The following is a 23,554-nucleotide window of genomic DNA, read 5'->3' on the forward strand; positions in this document are numbered from 1 at the left end:
AACTTTACCCCAACACAAGTACAAACACACTCAAACTCTTTCAAGTACACACAAAGCACGAGTCACAAACATTTGTTTAGGCTTAAAGACCTATAAACAAAAAAGTATACAGAGACCGCTGCAGCTGCAAGCAGACGTGAAATACTCGATTTACTCACAAAGTGACAAACACAAAACCCGCAGCCAGACATACTGGGCCCGGTGCCACCTCATAAGCACCCCTGGTCACACCTTCCCCTTTCTGGGAGCTTCCAGGAGACGAAATCAAGGAGAAATTTAAAAAACAAATTGTTTCGGGGTCCTCATGTCCCCCTCTCATTTACATCACACAAACTGCTCTGGATGGCAAGGGAAAGGGCAATCACCATGCGCCTTACTAGGGACACATGCTTAAATCTGGGGCTCTCCGTTATCATGGGCTCCCTGTGATGCACCAGGACTACAAGACCCAAGAGTAGGCCAGTACTCAGCGCGGCATGGCTAAACACTTATAAGGTCCCTATTGGCCATTGACTAAATTAAGTCTTCCGGAAGGCCCAGAGAAGGGCTTTTTGCGTAATTCATCTTTCAAGTGATAAGAACATCGACCACAATTCTCTAGGAGTAAATCAGCAAAATAAAGTAATTTCTTGAGGGACTGCAAAAACACACAACACGAGCCCACAACAGCATCAGCCTGGGGTAGGAAGATGAGTTGTTGATCACATTTTACACCCAAGTTCTTTGCCACTGTGGCTAGGGGATGGGGGAGGAACCACAGACTTGCCAATTCCCACTTGGCACAGACTTGCTATTTTTCTCTGTGCATACACTTGCCAATTATGTTTGCTGAAAGGGAACATATTTAATAATGCGCACCTACCGGTCTGCATAAGTAATCCTTAAAATTGCATTTGAAACACTGGTAAATCACAAGACACTTTGTGCTACTGAAACTAGTCTTTTCATAAGCTTCTTATGGATTTACTAGATAGTTCAATACACTTGAGTTCAAAATCAGTTTAGGAGAAACTGGAAAGACGCAAAGTGCAAAACAAGCTTGTGCAGTAAGTAGCTTTAGCAGTAAAACTATTTTTGCAAACTGAGTGGCCATTACAATGGGAAAACGTGCTGCCTGTAACTGACAGTGTGCCACCACACACCATGCTTAAGTGATATTTTTGCAAATGTTTTGATTTCATTGATTTGTTCAACATGTGAGAAAGTGTCACTCTAAGTGTCACACATTTGTTCGCCACTCATAAGAACCCTGAAACCTTGGAAAAGGCACTCATAGGCAATCTCTAAACTTGCCAGCTATGCTTCGGGTCCATGAAAACAGGATGCAGAAAGAGCTCTGCATTCAAGAAACTGTGGCGAACATCTGCAGCGGCTCAATTGGAGGATGCAGTAACCTTGTCATGGCTCAAATCATGAACATGCTCCGCAAAATCGCCGCCATCTTGATTAGTGCGCGAGCCACGAACCTCGGAATAAAGATGTGGTTGACGCATCATGCACTATTAGTTCATAGTATTGACCCATGGAAGTTCAATGCTGTGTACCATAGCACTCATCTAAAATACAAGAGGGAACTACTCTCATGAAACACGTGCAACTGTTAACTGGAACTGAACTGAAGCACAACTATTCTACAGGCACCCCGTCCCTGTTATTACGAAAACTTCTTACCTCTTATCTTCGCCATGCTAAGAGCTATAATAAATTATTTAACCTTTAAAAAACATTAATAAAGACTAGGATTTTGATCTCATATTTTCGGAGTGTGCCGACTTATTCTGGGTTAACAGGTATTAATTACCATGGCAGAAAGGAGCAAATGAGTGTTTCATCTCCGTTGGTGCAATCTGATGTCTCAATAAATGCTGTCTCATCTGCTCAGGGCACCAACATTCTGTGCAATGCTCCTGCCCTGCAGGATGTGACGTTACCGTTCTTAGCACATCAGGGAGTAATGAAACTGACCTCCCACCCGTGGGCCACGGGTACTATCCGTTTGTAAAGGTTTTTTTTTTCAGCACGAGAGACATGCATTTAATGGGCCCCTGCACCGCTCTGGACATATCGCCGTTTTGATCTGATAATCCCCAAATGTGTATCTCTACGTGTATGAGAATTCAGCGTGTGCATTGGCAGGAAGTAGGTGCCTGGGGAGTTGTCTGATCTCAGCCAGGGTTTTCCCTTTTTCATTTTCAAGAAGTAATTATGCGAATTTGAAAATAATCATTTCCTGGATCTGTAATTAAAAATCAACTGCACGTTAGACAGGGCAATAGGTAATATTTATGGACGTAATTCGAACACAGCTGCTTTTGTAGCCCGTGTCACCTGTGTCCAACAACTAAAAAAATCAACGCTCAATTTGCAGGGAGCTGGCATTTATTTCACTCCATGTGTGTCTTTTCATTGAATTCTCAATACCATCGCAGTGAATCTACATGTTAAATATCGCTTCATATAAAAAAGCTATCATACGAGACATACATTTACCATACCTGCTGTCTGTGAGCTGCAGCTTACAATCAGTTTGTTATCTCTGTGACATCATAACAGCCGCAGCTCCATACCACAGCTGCCCCCCCCATGTGCTTTGAGACCCCTTCTCACACCTCTAAAGCTTGTGTAGCAAAAGAGTTCAACGACGGAGTGTAGAATATATAACGTAAAAAAACTTGGTCAGTAAGTATTAATGAGGGAACGTTGTTAAAGGAAAACCACAGAACATGAGTACATTTTGTGTCTTTTTGTGTAAAGCTAAGCTTACCAGACCAGGTCCGTGCGGCGCCTCTCTGCTTCTCGGCCGGGTCCCGTTGGCGCCTCTTCCGAACAGCACTGGTTGGTTGGCAACCCCTCTAAGCCAATACTGACGCTGCTCCAGCAGCGCCAGCATTGGCTTAGAGCAGGGTGACTCACCGCCCGCCTGCCCATTAGGAGACGGAGGTTTGAGCCTTTGCTCAACCCTCGCTCTCCTAATGGGCATGCGCCAGCCACAGCAGACAGTAGTGCACATGACTGGGCACAGAGCGAAAATTCGCCTCCTTCACCCAGCATGCGCACTGCTGCCTGCTGTGCGCTCTGCGCCACCCCTGGTCTGCTGCATGTCAGTCACTCAGCACCATGACGTCGGACCGCCCTCCCCCTTCAGAATCTGAAGGGGGTGGGCAGTCCGAGTTCATGCTGTCTGCTGACTGTGACTGACATGATTGCAATTCTCCCTCGACGCCGAGGGAGCTGCCGGTGCGGGCGGCTTGTGGGGCAACGCCCCAGCGCCCTTAATGGACGCACCGCCACTGTAAGGGGCTTGTGGTCTGTAAACAGTTGAAACTCACGCCCCCAAATGTAATGTAAACATTTTTTGATGGCCCAAAACACGCAAGGGCCTCGCGTTCAATGGTGCTGTAATGGGTCTCAGATGGTTTAAGCATTTTTGAAGAGAAAGCTATGGTGGTCCTTTCCCTGAAACCCACTTGCCAAGTACCGCCCCCAACCAGGGGGTGGCAGTCAATCAAGATGTTTTTATTTAAGGTGCGCAAGTCCGCACACAATCTGACCCCTCCAGAATTTTTACGGACAATAACGATGGGGGAGACCCATTCAGAGGAGTCGCAAGGAGCAATGACACCTTCATCGCACAAAGACTTGAGGACTGACTTGAGTACATCCTTTGCACTAAGGAGCAAAGGACGTAACTTATGAACAAAGGGTTGAGCGTGTGGCTTAAGTCTAATCTGGTGTTGGAAATCTTTGACAATCCCCAATTTGTCGGGAAAAAGTCTGGGAAATGTATCCAAAACTTTTTTGAGATCAAATGTGTGATCAGTGAGACATAGGCAATCAGTTTTGAGGTGTGGATCATTCCTAGGCCCAGCAGGACTGTAACCCTGGGGAGGATCACCAAGAGTGGTTGGGTTATCAGAGCCTGGAACCAGATGTAAACCCATTTTGGCAAGGTTTTGCCAACCAATGATGTTGCGTCCCCAAACTGCAACATAAACCTTTGTAAATATGGACCTTCCTAAACATTCCAATCTTGAGTTGAAGTAGCCCATCATGTCTATTTCAAACTCGCCAAACGCTTTGGGGTTGATGTCAGTTTGAAATAGTGAAATGGATCCTTGACATTTCTCAAGAAACATGACATCTGATAAAACAGTTATTGGCGATCCAGAATCTGCCATGATTTAAATCTCTATATTCCCCCAAAAATGCAGTCCCTATAGGGCCCTTGACAAAATGAGGACTAAAAACAAGGTTGCACTCAATTGATACAATCATGTCTTGAAAATGATCTGTACAAACATCAACTGTTTCAGAATATTCAATGCTATTCACTCTGGTAGGTCTTTTGGAAGATCTACATGAACCTTGAAAATGACCTCTTTTCTTACATAAGACACATCTTTTTCCAAGAGCAGGACACATGGGGTAACTACCCAGGTGTGATTTTGATCCACATCTGTAACAGAAACTGTTTACAACTTGTCTAAAGGGTTTGTTTGTAGTTACGGCATTGACGGAATTAACAATGTCTTGCGCAGGAGTTTTAAAAGAGTTGAGAGATTGGTAGTTTTGAAGAACCTTGGAAGTGATGATGGATCTCTCAATACTCTTAGAAATATCAATTGTTTCTTGAAGTGTGGGTTTTCTGCAGCTGGAGAGGCGTTCTTGAATTTTCCTTGAATAACAAGCGTAGACAAATTGGTCACGAATATAAATGACAGGATACGCCTCAAATTCGCAATTTGAAGCTAAAACTCTTAACTGCGCAATGTATTCTTCAACTGTTTCGTCTTCGCGTTTTCTCCTAAAGAAGTTGTGCCTTTCAAGCATGGTCATAATGTCTTGCTAGGCGAGATAATGCTTCCTTGTATGAATTCCAATGCTCAACGTCACCAGCTTCTCCAGTGGATGTAGGAAATGTAGGTAAATTCTCGAAGACATGTTGTGCAGCAAGTCCTAAACAACCATACAAAATTGCAACTTTACGTTCCGGAGAGGACTTGACAGCATCGATGGCAACAATATGGTTCTCAAAAGCTTTTACCCATTGATGCCATGGAATACTGGGTTTGCCGGGCTGTTGTAAAAAAGGAGGAGGTTGCGCAAATTGTTGAGAAGTAGCCATTAAGCAGGATTGAATGATCACAAAAATGTGAAGAATGTAGAACTGTAAATAAAGTTATGGTTAAAACAACATTTTCTGCATAGATGAACATAAAGCAATAAAATGAATAAAAATAGTAATAAGTAGTTGAATAAATAGGTTAAATGAGTGTCACCGATATTTACAGTTCCAAGTAAAACATTGCATTAAAGTTGAAATAGTTTTTTATAAGGGTGAGCCTGTCACCGTAAAAGCATGCAGGCTGGGTTCAAAATCAGGAATGTCAACTTTAAAGTGAAGCTAAAAGGTGTGCCTGTCACCGCGAAAGCGTGCCGGCAGGATCCTACCTGTGATCTGGGCCGGCTGTGTCTTTTGCAGCGTTACGTTATAAAGGCAATCACAGCGTTGTGTTGCCGGGGCAACGAGAGGAAGCCAAGATGGCCGCCAACGTGAGGACGCTTGCGTGAAGTGTAGAGATCTGGAGGCGTCAGGAAGCTGCGTTGGATGACGTCTTGGAACCTCGGAGGGGTGCTCCCGTTGCTAGGCAATGAAGCGTAGGGAGGGCAAAGCCGAGGCAAATAACGTCATCTAGCAACTTTAGGGAAGGGTGTAGAAAATGCGGTTCATCTCAGAGACGTAGTACCGTAAACAGGTACCACAAGAAGGTCTTCCGCTAAAGAAGTGGCGTGGAAGATCAAGGAGGCTGAACGAGGAATCGCCCTAAAGGGAAATTTGACTGGTGAGTGCTGGACGTGTAGCTTCGTCCGCTTGTCGCCAAATGTAGTAACGAGAATGAGGAGCTTTTGCAGGTAAGAAAGCTGTTCTTTATTTCCAGGAATACAGCACCCACAACCAGACGCCCCTGCCGCGAACCAGGATTGCCGACAACTGATTAACGTTGTCAGAACCCTGGAACACGCTGTGCAGCGCCCGAACGTGGAATCATTTTAAAATAAAACATCACAAGAGCGAGGCATCCTCGAGCCGGGGTGCCTACAGACTACAGGGCGGAAATAAAAAATAAGGCAGCTGCCGATGTCGTTGGTGAGAAAGTGGATGTCACACATTCACTGGCTCAGCGGGCTGCATGCATCCTCTCAGCTGCTGTTGAAGCCAGTCTGTCTCGAATCAGGAGGCACACTAGACCGTGAGAAGAGCACTCTTAACTGAGTGCTGCACTGTGCGGCCGCTTGGAGAGGCCTGCTTGCCCTAGCATTTCAAGATCACCACCTGCTCCACAGAACTAGTGTTGCCAGGCAACAGCAACAATTCTAGGGAGCCTGTGCAGGTAGGAAACTGATCCAGGGTCATGCTGCTAGGGCCACAGTCACCTGTTGGCAGACGGGCTGGTGTTATAAGGGAACAAATAGACGGGGAGCTCAAAACAGAACACCGGCAGAAAAACAGTTTGTCATGCAAGCTATCCCATTAGTACGCCCACTAGGCCCCGGGATTTTTTGCTGGCAGTCAATCGATGGAAAGGAGCATCAGTGGCCAGGCGGCCCTCTCTGTCCCACGTGGGACCCGGGTCCAGTCTTGTATGCCCCTACTCCAATTTAATCTGCGTCACCCATCGTAATTATAGACAGCTGACAGTCTAGGTCACAGCCCAAGAAGCTGTGGTATTTCAAATACATACTCATTGACAACTCAAGGAATCAAATAAAAAACATTAATTATAACTGAGCGCCCGAGAGCTGCGTGGTCCAACTACCCGCCCGCTACCTTCGCTTAGTTGCACCATTCCGGGACGGCGCTAGTCATGGGCAGCTGCCCAGGGCCCCGCGCCTGCTCGCAGCCAAGGGGGCCTCGCATCTTTACAGACTTCAGACTATTGAAGGCCAGGGGCCCTCTAAGAGTTTATATTTTTTCTTTGTTTGAACAATTTCCCCTGCAGGCCTGTCTATGTGGGCCTAATGGCTGCATCTGCACATTGATTACAGCAATTAGACAGTTTATTGAAGTGCCCTTGCCTCTGAAGGTTGCCCTGCCCCTGTATCAATGAAAAGCAGAATATCCTGCTGGACGCAGAACAAAATATAGAACGGGGCATGACAATGGAAACTGCTCACCTAGGACAAGTGGAAAGAGAGAAGAGAGGGGGGTTAAAACACACTGCATAGAGTCGGGGGGGGGGGGAGCAGATTGGTGTGCGTACAGCAGTGAGACAAGAGGTGAACGCAGAAGAGCCAAATCAGCGTGTAAAAGTGGATGGAGCAGGGTTATAAGTCTGCTAGGTCACTCAAGTCTCAGACCCGGTAGTGAATTAAAATTGACATTCAAAAGGGGCCCTATATTCATGTCCTTAAGTTTGCCTGCAAAAACATTGATCCAGTGTCTGCACAATGAATGAAAGTTCTGAAAAGCAGATGAGACGGGCCGCTCTCCATTTTCACCCTCACCCTCCTAGTGAAAAAACAAATCTCAACTCTGCAGCAGTGACACCCTCTGCTACATTCAATGAAACTTCAAAGAGACTCGTTATAGTTCTTTCACAGTCTCATCATGTCAGACCTGCGGCATTTTCAGTATTATATACAAGGAAGCCGTAGACGTTGCTTATTCATCTTATGCAACTAATAACCACTGACAAAGCCAATAGTCCTGGCTTGTTGTAGGTGTAATTTTACTTGTTGCAATATTTATCTGGAGACAATGACAGAGGCAGCAAAATACCAGTCGGGTGGCGCACTATGCTAAGCACATATTTATATAGCTTACATGTTTTTAAGCCACACCCTTAATTACATCAGCAATGCCCCTTTGAAAGACAACCCATTTTTTTTTTTATCCCACTTAAAGCCCTTCTGTCAAGTTGGTATGTAGGCAGATTTTTTGGCTAGTTGTTGACCTGCTTTATGGTCAGGTGAGCCGGTTTTTACTATTGATTTTTATGATATTAAAGCAAACATTGCCTGCACCAAACTCAAATCAGTGCAGACTTCCATACCTAACAAAAACCTTACACAGCATATCTTTACAAGTTTAAAACTGCCCTAGTTTTCAAACATGGGACACTTTTCTAGCTAACTAACTCACTAATGGGGGTCCCTTTTATTTTGGTACCGTGCCCATTTTCTTTCCCAGTCTAACGCTGCATATTTGGCAGGGCCACTGGAAATATGCGATTGTGCGGCAACTTCTGCAGAATTATGCATTTCACGCATTTGCCACATAAATCCATCATCTGCTGCATAATCTACTGATTTTAACAACAAAATTGCTTTCTATCTCAAATGGTTCAAAAGTTACTAAAATTGCAGCAACACGTCTTGCTGCATGTGGGAAGGCCCTTTGAAAAGCTGGAATAGTCAACTTTGTTTCCCACTGCTAAATTTGGGTGTTAAATTGGTACTAATGGGGTGCATCCAGTGCCCAAACAGTGTTACCAAGTTTAAAAATGGCAAAAAATGAAGTAATACTATTTTAAAATGTGCCAGGTTATGACGCATAATTTGCCTTTGCTTGCCACATAATTTACTCACCCTGCCACATAATTTAGCCCTCTCCTGCCGCATAACTCCAGTGGTCCTCATGTTAAGGTGAACTTGCATTCCCCAAGTGTACTAGCTATTTCCAGCATGTGTGTTTCTGTATTTCATTTCAGAGCATATTACTCTTGGACGATATACCCTTTGTACTGAGTCGCCTACAGGTGTTTATAACAGGCTACAACAGGCTACAGTTGAGCACTTTGGAGCTGAGGATGCAGGCAGTACAACTTTCACACTGTGCCTGTCTGTGGGTCAAAAGGGTGTATTGCATGATCATTCAAAATATGGCCTCTCTGCAGAGCATAAAGAGCAATGGTCCTGCATTCCAGTTGTGATCCTATGCAAATGTGTGTGAAGGAGCTACTTATTGGTCAAAACAACATGGTGAAAGGATAATAATTTATTGTTGTTACACATTTAGCTTAAACAGATAACAACCATTGACAGAACCCAGTCGCGGGTGTGAGGGTCGCGGGGGTTGGTTGAATTTTAATTAAAACTTTCCTTAGCCGGCCCGATCCGATCCCACGTCGTCTCTGCTTAGGGGCCTCACATGTTCCTATTCTGCCCGGGGCCCCACATATCCTAGGACTGGCCCTTGCACCACTATTGCTAGTCTTTCAAATAACAGATATGGCACAAGTTTACTGGAAGACAGATTAATGCTCTGGTACTTATTTTTTGCAGGCAAGCCGGCACCGCCACAAAAGGCAGCCCCCCTGCAGGGCCATCCTGCAACAACGCAACGTGATCTCCCAGGCCTACAGTGCGACCAATGCCACCTCTTCATTTTTCATGGTAATGTGCCACTGTTCACACACTGGTGGTGACAGTACTCACTCTGGCAGGGGGGCAGGCTTCTTACTCTGACTAGCATCAGCTCTGTCGTCGACGCTGGTGGGCTCAGGCCGTGTTTGACATGGTCGCGGGATCCATACCACCATGCCAGTGAGCATTATATGGCAATGCTGAGGGGCTTCACTAAACGGCAAGTAAGCCATGGTCAGCGCTGGGTCCGGTAATCAATCCTCATCCACACCGCCATGGTGTATGGAGGACCTGCGCTGCCATTCAGCTGCCCACACACTGACAAGTGCAGCCAAAATGCCTTGAAATGTCGCGTGCGCGCGCACCGCCATGGGCGGCTCCTGCAGCACTGCAGGATTGACCGCGTGCCTCACCCCCCACCTATTAAAACCTCTCTAGTCTTCACAATTACATTGTAATTGTCTAAGAAGCCAAGCCATTGGGCAGCGACTCCGCAGTGATGCCGGCCGGGGTGTGTCCCGTCCTGTTTTGGTCAATACATTGTAACAGAGTGCACACACTGTGTAATAGCGATGTAAAGGGGCCAGTAGCCATGGGAGGATACCAATGATGTCATGGCCATACTAAGGCGGGACGAACATGCCTATTATGGAATCACACACCAGTATTTACGAAGGACACAGACAGAAGCCAATCAAAAATATGGGCGGAGAGTGGGGGCAGCTTGTCTCCCATACTCTACTATCGCAATCTTGCAGAGCGAGCAGCGCATCGCGCTGACACTAAAGCTCGACCTAAAAACCTGGAGAACTGTGGAAAAGTTAACCCAAATTAAGGAAGGAAAAAAAAAGGCAAAAGGAAACAAAAAAGATGCACTTAAAAATGTCAGAGAGAGCACAGATGTTGAGAATTTGCGGAGTTTGAGAAGCAAAAAAAAGGGGGGGGGGGGGGAGCAGGTTAAACGTTAATCAGGAAAAAAACACAAGGATCTGTCAAGGATGTACTAAAGCGCAGAGATAAATGGTGGTGCCCCATATAATACATATACAATATCGCTACTCAAAGCTGATTTAACAGCCATGGAAGTTTAGTCCACCCAGCCACTTTGAAGCAGGATACAGTCGAGCCGAAAAAGCAAAAAGCTAGGACACAAGAGTAGATATTTTACGGTACTGTCCAACAAAATCTGGCATTACAGTCACTGTGCTAACATTTAGTTTAACTCTGCAGTAGCCCAGTTGGCATTTGACTGGTTTCCGCCAGTCAGTGAATGCATTAGATCGTACCCTGGTTTTCAGGCAGGGTGAGACAACAGCTCATTTCACAGTCACGGTTACTAAAGATGACACTCAATTTTAAGAACGACTTCTTTTTATCCATTAGACCTGAAAATAAACTAACGTGGACACAAACATTTCTATCCAACAAATAGACAACATGCATATTAAAATACCTTACTTACACTTTGAAATCATGGTTTTTGCTTTGTTTTCAAGTTGAGCAGCACGTTCATGAAAACGAGTTTTATCACTTGAAAGAGTTCTGTACAGCTGAAACACAAGGAAATAGCCAGTGAGCAGCTAGAACACAAACAGCAATGATGTAAGGATTATGACAAAACCCAACACAACCACAAACAGAGTTTAAGAGAAAAGGCAAGAACAATAAAAGAACGGTTATTGTCAAGTGGTGAATGAAATTTTGAACAAATTAAATGCTTAATGTTTGGAATGATAACATCCGGATAAGAATTCTTACAATGAGTGGTCAGAAAGGCTACATGCAAATTTAGCAATGTGGTTCAATAACGGCGCTGTATACAAACCAAACAAAGCAAACTAGAGAATTTCTTTGTGACTTTTCTACTCTGCTCCTGCCGAAGCACTGATTTTGCACTTACAGTTTTGGTGAACTTTAGAACGAAGGCAGAGAGGCTTCGCGGCAGAGTACGGTGTGGCACTTGGCCGTCATATACTCTTGTGCAGCTCACAAGGCTATTAGCAAGAGCGCCTCCATTCTTCCACTCATCTCCCCTTTAAGGATTTGCACGTTGATGTAGAGCATCCGCGACGAGTCAGCCTTCAAGCACATTACAGAAAGCCCAGCAGACATTGGCTGCCCTCAACATTTTGAACATGTTGAGCACCGATCCTGGTATGGCAATCCACCTGGCGAGCAGGCATGGGAAACCTTTTCAAAGAGGTTGGCCTCTATCTACAGTAGTTATTTAGGCTGTGGATGGGCTTACAGCTACTTCTCAACAGGTGGAAAACTAAATTATTGAGACAAACAGCAGGTCTTAGTGACAGCAGCAGGATTGGCAGGGTACGGTCATTGAATATTACAAGAGAGACTAGTATCAAAGAACAAGTTACTTACCTTCGGTAACGCTTTCTTTGGTGAATACAGTATCTGCCTGTGGATTCCTCACCTTATGAATATCTGCCTGTGGATTCCTCACCTTATGAATATCCCCTGCGCCAGCATTCCGCGGAAACTTTTTCCTAGCTCTCCATGCCGACGAGGTACACACAATGCTAAGGCTCCGCACGCAGCTCCGCATGACGTCACTGGAGCCATAAGAGGGCCACGTCGGCGTGATGACGCCAGTTCCACCAATTTTTACCATGCCTCCGAGGCGAACGGGCGGACCGACCATAGAGACAATGCATACATAGTACACAGTATTCACACAAATACACACAGTATAAAGTGAAAAAAAGGAAAGCAAAAGAAAGCAAGCTGTTGTAAAGGAAGCTACAGAGTCCATCTGTACAAGTAGGTTCATTTCTTTATTAGTAGCTTGGTTCCAGCATAGGTGGTCAGGATGGTAGGAGAAGATAGATGATACAAAGATAGCCCCACCAGGAGCAAGCTCCTTACAGCTCAACCTGAGTAGACCAACTGACAATCTCACCCAGAGAGGCACCCAGGCATTCTATGATGTCATGCAACATTCTAACAGAGCAGTACAGTGGAGAAAAAAATGTTGCAAGTATGTTAGGTAGGCAGCATGGACACGTCTTCAAGTTACAAGATAGATTTATTAAGATAGCACAGCAGAGTAATACACCTCGCCAGACCATCAACTGCCAAGACTGGAACTTTCACATACCAGTTAGAACACTCATAGGTACTATGGGAGGTTGAGAAGGTAGAAACACAAAGGAGGGACTACTGACACCAAGTAGCCATAATAAAGTAAGCACAAATTTACAACACAAGCATTTCCTATAAGCCTACACAAAGGCAAACAGAGGCAATACAAAATGACAATATGAAACAACATATTAACCAATGCCTCTTCTAAGGTATAAGAGGGTGGACAACGGGGAGGCGGGTGGGTCAGTGAGGAATCCACAGGCTGATACTGAATTCACCAGAAAAAGAGTTACCGAAAGTAAGTAACCAGAAAAAGAGTTACCGAAAGTAAGGAACGCGTTACTTACCTGTAACTGCGGTTATCCAGTATTGGTATCTTTCATAGATTCACATGCCTGAATCATTCCCCGTCGTTGGGAATGGGAGTCACCGGTAAATAACAAAGTAATGTCCAGAAGACATAAGACAGCCATAGGCCTCAGAGGCCTTAGCTTAGTAAGCTATCCACGTCCTTATGTAAAAAGGACCAAATTTTGTCCAGAGCCTATCAGCTAACACCACCCTCTAGAACCTTCCTGGTAGGAGCTCTAGTCCCTCAGATTTTCGTGAGCACAGTGCTAAGCAGCTGTATACTGAGAGATCCGAGAGAGCCCTTCCAGGGGAGGCGGGTGGGTTGCATGTGAATCTATGAAAGATACCAATACTGGATACCCGCAGTTACAGGTAAGTAACGCGTTCCTTATCCAGTATTAGGGTATCTTTCATAGATTCACATGCCTGAATCAGAGTAGCAAGCAGTGAAAAAAGCACATTTCGAAAGATATGGATAACATACAGGTATTAGATAACCACATCTATCTGAGATAAACAGTGCTACTGTAAAGCAATGAATAAGTAATGCATACATTATAGTGCGAAATGTGCATAAACTCAGGATGGTGGGATGAAAGAAAGGGCTCACCTCTATTTAAAAAGATGACGTAGTACCGCTTGGCCCACTGACGCATCCTTCATGATCTCCGCATCCAGGCAGTAATGCTTGGTGAAGGTATGCGGCGTCTTCCATGTGGCCGCTCTACAAATGTCCACAATGGGCACCCCAGCAAAAAGAGCCATGGAAGTAGACATGGCCCTTGTGGAGTGGGCACGGACCGTTGTTCTCAACGGACGTCCTGCCTGTTGGTGACAGAAAGAAATGGCCGAAGAAATCCAGCGGGAAATGCTCTGTTTTGTGAGCGGAAGCCCTCTTCGAGGTCTGCTGTAGGCTATGAATAGCTGATTTGATTTACGAAAAGATTTCGTTCTCTCAATGTAAAATTTCAAGCAACGTTGAATGTCTAGTGAATGTAGAGTTCGTTCCGCCACTGTTTGTGGATTTGGGAAGAATGATTGTAAAACAATAGGTTCGTTGAGGTGGAAGTGAGATGGAACCTTGGGAATGAAAGCTGGATTTGTGCGGAGAAGGACTCTATCCTTTTTGAATTGCAGGAATGGGTCCTGGATAGAGAATGCTTGGAGCTCTCCCACTCGCCTTGCCGAGGTAAGAGCTAGTAGAAGTGCCACCTTCCAGGAAACAAATTTAAGGTCAGCTCTGTGGATGGGCTCAAACGGGTGCTTCATTAGTTGAGCTAGAACTATGTTAAGGTGCCAGGCCGGTGGAACAGGCTTTACTGGAGGGAATGTGCGAAACAGTCCTTTCATGAATTGCTTTATGAGTCTATGAGACCATAAAGAGGGGCCGGAAGAAGATCTTCTGAAACGTGAGATTGCAGCTAGGTGAACTTTAATGGAGGCATGAGCAAGACCAGATTCTGCCAGATGTAAAAGGTAGGGTAAGACTTGTCCTGGGGTGGAAGAGAAAGGATGCAACTTATTCGTCTTACACCAGATACAGAATCTTTTCCACTTGAGTGAGTAGGTCTTGTTGGTACTATCTGCTCGAGCCCGAGCTAGAATTCGTCTGCAGTCTGGAGGAATGTCTAGGTCCCGAAACTCTCTGAACTCAGGAGCCAAGCTGATAACCTGAGAGAGGCTAGATCCGGATGTTGAATCTGCTGATCGCTGAGCGTCAGAAGAGATGGAAACGTTTTCAGCCTGATCGGAGGTTCCTGGGAGAGGAGGTGAAGTTCCGAGAACCAGTGTTGGCGTGGCCAAGCTGGGGCTATCAATATCAAAGTGCAATGTTCCGCCTTCATCTTCCGTAGTACCCTGGGGATCAGGGGAAATGGCGGAAAGGCGTATGCAAAGACGTTGCACCATGCTATCGAAAAGGCATTCCCCAGGGATCCTGGTTGGGGATGCCAGCTTGCAAAGTATTGGCATTTGGCGTTGCGTTGGGTGGCGAATAGGTCCAGCTGAGGTGTGCCCCATTGGGCGAAGATATTGTTGAGGACCTGCTGATCCAGTTCCCACTCGTGGCACGCTGCCTGCCTCCTGCTTAGATAATCTGCCAACACATTGTGGGTGCCTGGAACATAATCTGCTCGGAGAGATGTTGTGGCGGAGCAGCCAGTTCCAGATTTTCTGCGATTCGCGCGAAAGTGTCAGTGAACGAGTCCCTCCCTGCTTGTTCAGGTAGTGCATTGTCGTGGTGTTGTCTGTCCGGACAAGCACTACTGAGTTCTTTATCCTCGGGAGGAAAGCCACTAGAGCTAGGTAGACTGCTCGGAGCTCTAAAAGGTTGATATGAAGCATTTTCTCCGAAAGGGACCACTTTCCGCTTATCTGTAGCTCCTGAAGGAAAGCTCCCCAGCCTTCCAAGGAGGCGTCCGTGGTGATTATATGAGGAGTAGCAGGAAGCAAGAAAGGCAAGCCTTGCGAAAGGTTCTTGGGGCGAACCCACCATTGCAGAGCCTGTTTGATCGCCGGGGTTACTTGGATGATGTCGTCGAAAGACCCTGTACACTGGATCCACTGGTTCGACAGAGCCTCTTGTAGGGGTCGCATCCGTAAGCGGCAATGTGGGATTAATAGAATGCAGGAGGACATCATCCCGAGGAGGGATTTGAAGAGGCGCACCGAGAGTGTCTTTCTTGTCATTACCTGGAGTGCCAGAGATTGAAGTTTGTCCTGGCGTTCCTGTGACGGGAATGCTTTCCTGTGGATGGTGTCTAGTGTGGCTCCCAAAAATTGCATGCATTGGGATGGTTGCAGGACAGATTTGTCGTGGTTGAGAGTGAGCCCCAGTGACTCGAAGAGTGTCAGACAAGCGTTGGAAGATCTTATCACGCCTTCTTGTGATGGGGACTTGATAAGCCAGTCGTCTAAATACGGGAAGACTTGGTGGTGGAAACGGCGTAGGTACGCCGCCACTGGTGCTAGGCATTTGGTGAAAATGCGTGCCGCCGATTTGAGCCCAAATGGCAGAACCCGAAACTGGTAATGCCTGCCCGCCACCATGAAACGCAGGAACTTCTTGTGGTTGCGGTGTATTGGGACATGAAAATAGGCGTCCTGAAGGTCCACCGACACCATGTAGTCGTTTGCGTTGAGTAAATGCAAAACCTCCTGTATGGTAATCATTCGAAACGACTGTTTTTTCAGAAATTTGTTGAGATTTCTGAGGTCCAATATGGGTCTCCATTTTTTCTCTTTCTTTCGGATGAGAAAGAAATGGGAGTAGAACCCTCTCCCTCGTTGGCTTAGGGGAACTTTCTCTATAGCTCCCTTTAGAAGCATAATCTTTATTTCTTGGAGTAATGGGCGTAGGTTTTTGTGAGCCCTTTGGCGGGGAGGAGTTTGAGGAGGAATTTGTATGAATTCCAGGGAATGGCCGAATTGTATTAATTGGAGGACCCATCGGTCCGTAGTTATCGTTTGCCAATTTTTGAGAAAATGGGAGATTTTTCCGCCAATCTTGTAGGGTGGAGACAAGTTTGAGACCGGCTGCATCTGGAAGTCATTGCCGCCGCGCGGCACCCTTTTGTCTTCCTCCTCTGTTACGAAAGGAAGTTTTGTGGTAAGACGACTGTTGTCGCTGCTGAGATTGTGGACGGTACTGCTGGGAAGAGGAGAAAGAGGAACGCTGTTGAAAGTCTCCTCTGGAGGAAGTCTGACCTCTTCCTCTGGACCCACGAAAGGAAGGGTTCCGAGATTGCAGAGACCCCAGGGCTCTGGCAGTATCTGTATCTTTTTTGATACCTTGCAATGCCTCGTCAATAAGAGAACCGAATAGAAGCTGGCCATCATAAGGCATGTCCAGGACTTTTGTCTGGACCTCCGGCCTGAAAGAAGTTGCCTTGAGCCAACCCTGGGGCCGGAGAACAGCCGCACCAGCCAGCTGTCTAAAACCTGTGGAAGCAATATCCATTGCACAGTCTATCAGTTCCGTGGCAGATCGTTCACCCTCCAACAGAATCTTCCTTGCCTCTTCTTTTAAGTCAGAAGGCAAATCCGCTAGATATGGGGCAATGTCCGCCCACATTTGTCGGTTGTACCGTCCCAATAGTGCAGTAGCGTTGGAGGCACGCACTGTCAAGGCTGACATAGAGGAGAAACGTTTCCCTATGTTATCCATACGTCGCCCTTCTTTATCCGGCGGAGCTGTCAACAGCGCAGCTGGGTTGTTTGCCCTCCTCTGCGCAGCCTGAGTGATAACCGGGTCCGGCTTTGGATGGCCTGTAAGACAAACCGGAGCCGTGTCCGGAGCTTTATATTTCTTGTCCAGGCGTGGTAGAACCGGTGGCACTGATGAAGGGTTCTGCATTATCTTTATGCCCTGGTCCCAAATATAATCAATTATGGGAATTGCCCGGACGGACTTCTTGAAGGGTTCCTTAAAGTCATATAAGAAACAGTCTTGTTGATGCGAAGGCATCGGGATCTGGAAGCGCTGGGCCGCTCTTTCAATGATGTTGTGGAAACCGCCGATGTCGTCGGGCGGTGAGTCGGCTGTGGTAGGGACAGGCGAAACAGGAGCCGGAAGGATGTAATCGTCCCATTCATCTTGTTGGGATTGGACGTCCTGGAGTTCTCCTTCCTCAGGTTCCTCCTCCTCCTCCTCCTCCTCCTCGTCGTCCGTGGTGGGCCGAGGCGGAGGTGCCGTTGTGAGAAGTTGGCCTGATGTATGATGTCACTAGTTATAGTGTACACCTTATATCAGTCCAAATACCCTTATGGTGATTGGTTGTAAAGTCAACCTTATAGACCAGCTATCCTAGTGGTAGCATGGACAAGAGCAGTCTTAGGCTAAACTCTGAATGGCATGTGAAGCCAGCTGTGATACCATATATAATCCCTTGAATACCAAATGAAAGGACACCACAACAGATATATATATAAAATAAAGTGTATTTATTCTAAGCAAACCCTCAGCACTCTTTATGAGTTTAGAGGTAAGTACAACACAGTCTTATTAATGCATACAGTAAGTCACACAGGTAAGTAATACAGTTAGGCCCTAGGGGCCACGCAAACCATATACTAAATAAGTGGTATAAGAACCACTGTCACGGAAATAGAATAGGCCTAGGCCTAGGGAATCGCTGGGGCAACACTACACTAGCGTTAGTTAGGGAGTGGGAGGCCCACGGGATTCGTGTGCAGAGTGGAAACACTCACGCGTAATGCGTAAAAGTCAATAGCAATGTTACAGTTTAGAAATAGATAGATTTAGGACACTTCCGGAGTAGCTAGGAAGTTGAGACTTGAAAACTAGACACTAGGATAGTCACTATCCTGATGAGCACCGGAGTACCCAAGTTACCTAGCCCACAGGCTGCGGGTGCATAGGGGTGAAGATGCGTCGTTTTCGTCGTCGACTCCTATGGATGCCTGAAGAAAGATGCTGACAGGCAGTCAGGGGAGAGTGTCCGGTGGATCCCAAGCCTGGGATCAAGAAGAGAAGACACCTGCAAGCAGAGGGGACAGAGTCAAGGTCACTAGCCAGTGACCACGTGGAACCAGGAAGGAACCAGGCGATGTCGTGAAGAGTTGCAGGGGAAGGTGAAGCTTGTCGCTGGAGCCAGGAGGACCAGGAAGCGTCGAGGACGACCAGGACCAGGAGGCGAGCTGTCCCACGAAGGCTCTTGCTGTCGGCGGCGTCGAAGTTGGACTAGGACTCACCAAGCCTTGGCAAGCGGAACCCACGAAGAACAAGGGACTTGCTTCTGGTGCAGACCAGGAAGGTCTGGGGTGCTTCTTCTTTGCAGAGAAGCGGGAGCCAGTCTGGAGGAGCCAAACCAGCGCAGAAGATTTTAGGGAGCGTCGTCACAAAGGCCACTAGCCAGCGGGCAAGCAACCGGACAGACGCGGCAAGCAGGAAAATGCTGAAGGGCCCCACGCAGGACTCGTGGAGTGTGGGGGGCTGGTCTTCGGTGCAGATGGTGCTTGGGGTTGGGGCTTCTCAATCCCCGGTGCACAACTTCGAGGGTACCTCAGAAGCTGCGCTGTAAGTTACTAGCCACTTTTCCCAGGTAGCCGGTCCCACGTCGCTCGTCGCCTCCACGGATCTCAGCTCTGCTGCAGATGTGGATGAGGGTCGGAGAAGTCTGGAAATCAAGGCTCTGGTCGGGCTCTGCAGTCGGTTCCTCGTCGAACGTTTCACAAAGCAAAGGGTAGTCACTTGATGGTGCCTGTTTGCACAGGGTAGCCACTCCTTGGCTACAAGGGAGATTCTTCAGTCTTCTTCTTTCGTCGAATGTCGAAGGTCCAGAGTTTCTGTTCAGTTTTGCAGGTTCAGGATAATCTAAAGTCTTGAGGCCCAACTCCCACTCTTATACTAATCTGGGGGGCTGGGATACCTGCTAGGTCACGCCTTATGGGTGGGACCTGGGAGGGGGTGGTTACACCCACTTCCCTTTGTCCAGTTTCGCGCCAGAGCTGGGGCTGGAGTGCCCCAGCGCCGGTTTGAACTGGACTATGCAAGGAACACCTTGTGTGCCCCAGGCATGTCTCATTCCTTTCAGCCCACCCTGCCCCAATACACTAAAGGCTGTCTGGGGAGGTGCTAGCACCTCCCCAAGCAGGAAACCTATTGTCCAGGCCTCCCTGGCTGGGATCCCTCCCAGCAGCAGGAGGTCAGACTTGTGTCGTGGCAGCAGCATCCATTTTGTGATGCTGAGGCTTTGGTCAGAGGCTAACAGTTGAAGTATGATTTTAACATGTCTTTCCCTCTAGAAGGGGGGAATAATATTCTCATGTCCAGAAATGGCATGGGGGTATTATTCCCGAGTGTTAGACACCTTACACGACATGCTTTGATAAAGCCAAACCACAGTTACCATAACCGTCTAAGATTATAAGGCACTTTAAGAGTATATGGTAGGCTATATCATAGAACAGCTATAAGGACATGGTTCCGAAAGCTGCAGACAGGCTCAGCTCATGCTAGAGCACCATCTCACATGTTACCAAGCACTCTGCCTCCAGGATTGTCAAGGCCTGCCATAGGAGTGACTGATAGGTACACATGTGTCTATATGTAAGTTAGGTATAGGAATACTACACCTAAGCAAGGGGTGATTACACGACCTTGCCCCAGCTGAGTGATCAGCCAGTTGTGTCAAAATGGAAGGCCAGGCCAGGGGTGGCACAATACATGCTGCAGCCCCTGGTAGGCCTAGGGTACACCTATGCCCTGGGTACCTAGGGTACACTGTACAGGGGCCAATAAGGTGATCCTATCCAAATGGGTTATGCACCTAAAGTACATAGTAGTAATTTAGAGAGAGAACAGCCGGGCTGTGGGTCTGATTAGCAGGCCCACAGCCACATCTAAGTCGTAAACCAGTAAAGCAAAAGCAAAAAGTGGGGGTGAACATAGAAAGCAGACCCTACTCTCCTACACAACCCCCCCCCAAACTTAGGGACATTAAACTAACCTTGACCAGTTGAGTCTTCATGTTCTAAGTGGAAATATCTGGAGAGTCCATCTGCATTGGCATGGTCAGTCCCAGGTCTATGTTCCACTGTGAAGTCCATCCCCTGTAGGGAAATGGACCACCTAAGAAGTTTGGGATTTTCACCCTTCATCTGATTTAGCCACAAGAGGGGCTTATGGTCTGTCTGAATCTTGAAGTGAGTGCCAAACAAGTATGGCCTCAGCTTCTTCAGGGCCCAAACCACAGCAAAGGCCTCCCTCTCAATAGCTGACCAACGTTTCTCTCTAGGGGTCAGCCTTCTACTTATAAAAGCAATGGGCTGGTCTTGACCATCTACATTCAGTTGTGAAAGAACAGCTCCCACACCTAACTCAGAAGCATCTGTCTGGACAATGAACTCTTTGGAGTAGTCTGGACTTTTCAGAATAGGTGCACTGCACATGGCCTGCTTCAGGTCATCAAATGCTTTTTGACAGCTTGCTGTCCACTGAACTTTCTTTGGCATCTTCTTGGAGGTCAAGTCATTAAGTGGTGTCACTATGGACCCATAGTTCTTAACAAACTTTCTGTAGTACCCAGACAGGCCCAAGAAAGCTCTGACCTGAGTCTGGGTAGTTGGAGGAGCCCAGTCCTTTATGGTCTGGATCTTGCTCTCCAGTGGTTGAACCTGACCCCCACCAACTAGGTGGCCCAGGTATACAACCTTGCTCTGCCCTATCTGGCACTTAGTGGCCTTGATAGTGAGGCCTGCCTTTTGCAGGGCCTCTAAAACATTCCTCAGGTGGACCAGGTGATCCTCCCAGGTGGAGCTAAAGACAGCAATATCATCAAGATAAGCTGCACAATAATCATCCAACCCAGTAAGGACTTGATTCACCAGCCTTTGGAAAGTGGCAGGTGCATTCTTCAAACCAAAGGGCATTACCACAAATTGATAATGTCCTCCTGGGGTCGAGAAAGCAGTTTTGGCCTTTGCACTCTCAGCTAGTCTGATTTGCCAGTAGCCTGCTGTTAGGTCAAATGTGCTCAAAAACTTAGCAGCTGCCAGTCTGTCAATGAGCTCATCTGCCCTAGGTATTGGGTGGGCATCTGTCCTAGTGACAGCATTGAGACCTCTGTAATCCACGCAAAACCTCATCTCTCTCTTACCATCTTGGGTGTGAGGTTTTGGCACAAGGACTACAGGACTAGCCCAAGGGCTCTCTGAAGGTTCAATGACTCCCAGCTCCAACATCTTTTGTACCTCAACTTTTATGCAGTCCCTGACATGGTCAGGTTGCCTGTAGATTTTACTCTTCACAGGCAGACTGTCACCAGTGTCCACCTCATGGGTGCACCAGTTTGTCTGACTTGGGGTCAGAGAGAACATATGTCTGTAGGCCTGCAGAACTTGTCTGCAGTCCTGTTGCTGATGGACAGTGAGGCTGTCAGAAAAGACCACACCATCAACTGAGCCATCATCAGGGTTCTGAGTCAACAGGTCTGGGAGAGGGTCACTCTCTTCCTCCTGCCCCTCATCTGTAGCCATGAGTAGCCCCATGTCTGCCCTGTCAACATATGCCTTCAATCTGTTGACATGAAGCACCCTGTGGGGGCTTCTGGGAGTCCCAAGGTCCACCAAGTAGGTGACTTCTCCCTTTTTCTCAACAATAGTGTGGGGTCCAGACCATTTGTCTTGGAGTGCTGCTGGGGCCACTGGCTCCAACACCCACACTTTCTGTCCTGGCTGGTAAACAGTCAGTACAGCCTTTTGGTCATGCCAAGCTTTTTGGAGTTCTTGGCTTGCCTCAAGGTTTTTAGAAGCCTTCTTCATATACTCTGCCATCCTGGAGCGGAGACCAAGTACATAATCCACTATGTCTAGTTTGGGTTGTCTGAGAGGTCTCTCCCATCCTTCCTTCACCAAACACAGGGGTCCTCTTACAGGATGCCCAAACAAAAGCTCAAAAGGGCTGTAGCCAACCCCCTTTTGTGGGACCTCTCTGTAAGCAAACAGAAGGCAGGGTAAAAGGATGTCCCATCTTCGCCTAAGCTTGTCTGGTAATCCTTTTATCATTCCCTTTAGGGTCTTGTTGAATCTCTCAACAAGCCCATTGCACTGTGGGTGATAGGGTGTGGTGAACTTATAGTTAACACCACACTCCTTCCACATTGCAGTCAAGTATCCTGACATAAAGTTGGCACCTCTGTCAGAAATGACCTCCTTTGGAAAGCCCACTCTGGAGAATACTCCCAGCAGGGCCCTTGCCACAACAGGAGCTGTTGTGGTCCTCAGGGGAATTGCTTCTGGGTACCTGGTGGCATGGTCCACTATCACCAGTATGAATCTGTGCCCAGATGCTGTTTGTGGGTCCATTGGTCCTACAATATCTATGCCCACTCTTTCAAAGGGGACCCCCACCACAGGTAGTGGTATGAGGGGGGCCTTTGTGGTGCCACCTGATTTGCCACTGGCTTGGCAGGTGACACAGGAGCGACAAAACTCCTTAGTATCTTCTGACATATGGGGCCAGTGAAAGTGAGGGACAAGCCTGTCCCAAGTCTTGTTCTGGCCTAAATGTCCTGCAAGGGGAATATCATGGGCCAAGGTTAGAAGGAAGCCTCTGAACTTCAGTGGTATGACCAACCTCCTGGATGCACCAGGCTTGGGGTCTCTAGCCTCTGAGTACAGTAGCCCTTCATCCCAATACACTCTATGGGTACCTTGAGCATTCCCTGCAGCCTCAGCAGCAGCCAGCTGTCTGAGGGGTTCAAGAGAGGGGCAGTCTAATTGAGCCTGCCTCAGATCTGCCCTGGAAGGTCCCCCTGTCCCAAGAAACTCAACCTGATCAGGTTCAAGTTCTTCTAGGACAGTTCCTTCAGGGCTCTCAGAACCATCCTCCTGGGAGGGCTGATCCACCACCTGAGGCAGGGGGGAAGGCACAGCCTTAACCCTACTGCTCTTTCTCTTGGATTGTGACTGGTCCATAGTTTCAGGATCCAGCACTTGTTCAGTGTTGCACTTTTTGGCCTGTGACCTGGTCACAGCAAGGACATGTGCATCTATCCCCAGCATTTCTGCATGGGTCCTATACTCCACTTCAGACCAAACTGAAGTTTCAAGATCATTGCCCAGTAAACACTCTACAGGAAGGTCTGAACTAACAACAACTTTCTTGAGGCCAGTTACCCCTCCCCAGGAGAAGTTAACAATAGCCACACTATGGGAGGTAGTGGCATTGCTAGCGTTGGTCACTAGGTAATTCTCACCCAGTATGATCTGTCCA

The 23,554-nt window shown here is 47.3% G+C and overlaps 1 protein-coding gene across 1 annotated transcript in view; it reads right to left on the reverse strand.

Annotated features, from left to right (window-relative positions):
• Positions 1–23,554, reverse strand: part of MGARP (mitochondria localized glutamic acid rich protein) — a 543,910-nt gene that overhangs the window by 357,436 nt on the left and 162,920 nt on the right. Inside the window, exon 3 of the mRNA XM_085641521.1 lies at positions 10,829–10,916. Within this exon, the coding sequence (XP_085497647.1) occupies positions 10,829–10,916 (88 nt within the window). The remainder of the gene's footprint in view (positions 1–10,828; positions 10,917–23,554) is intronic.

Source organism: Triturus cristatus, chromosome 2_2 (assembly GCF_964204655.1).
Source record: "Triturus cristatus chromosome 2_2, aTriCri1.1, whole genome shotgun sequence".
NCBI classification, from domain to species: domain Eukaryota; kingdom Metazoa; phylum Chordata; class Amphibia; order Caudata; family Salamandridae; genus Triturus; species Triturus cristatus.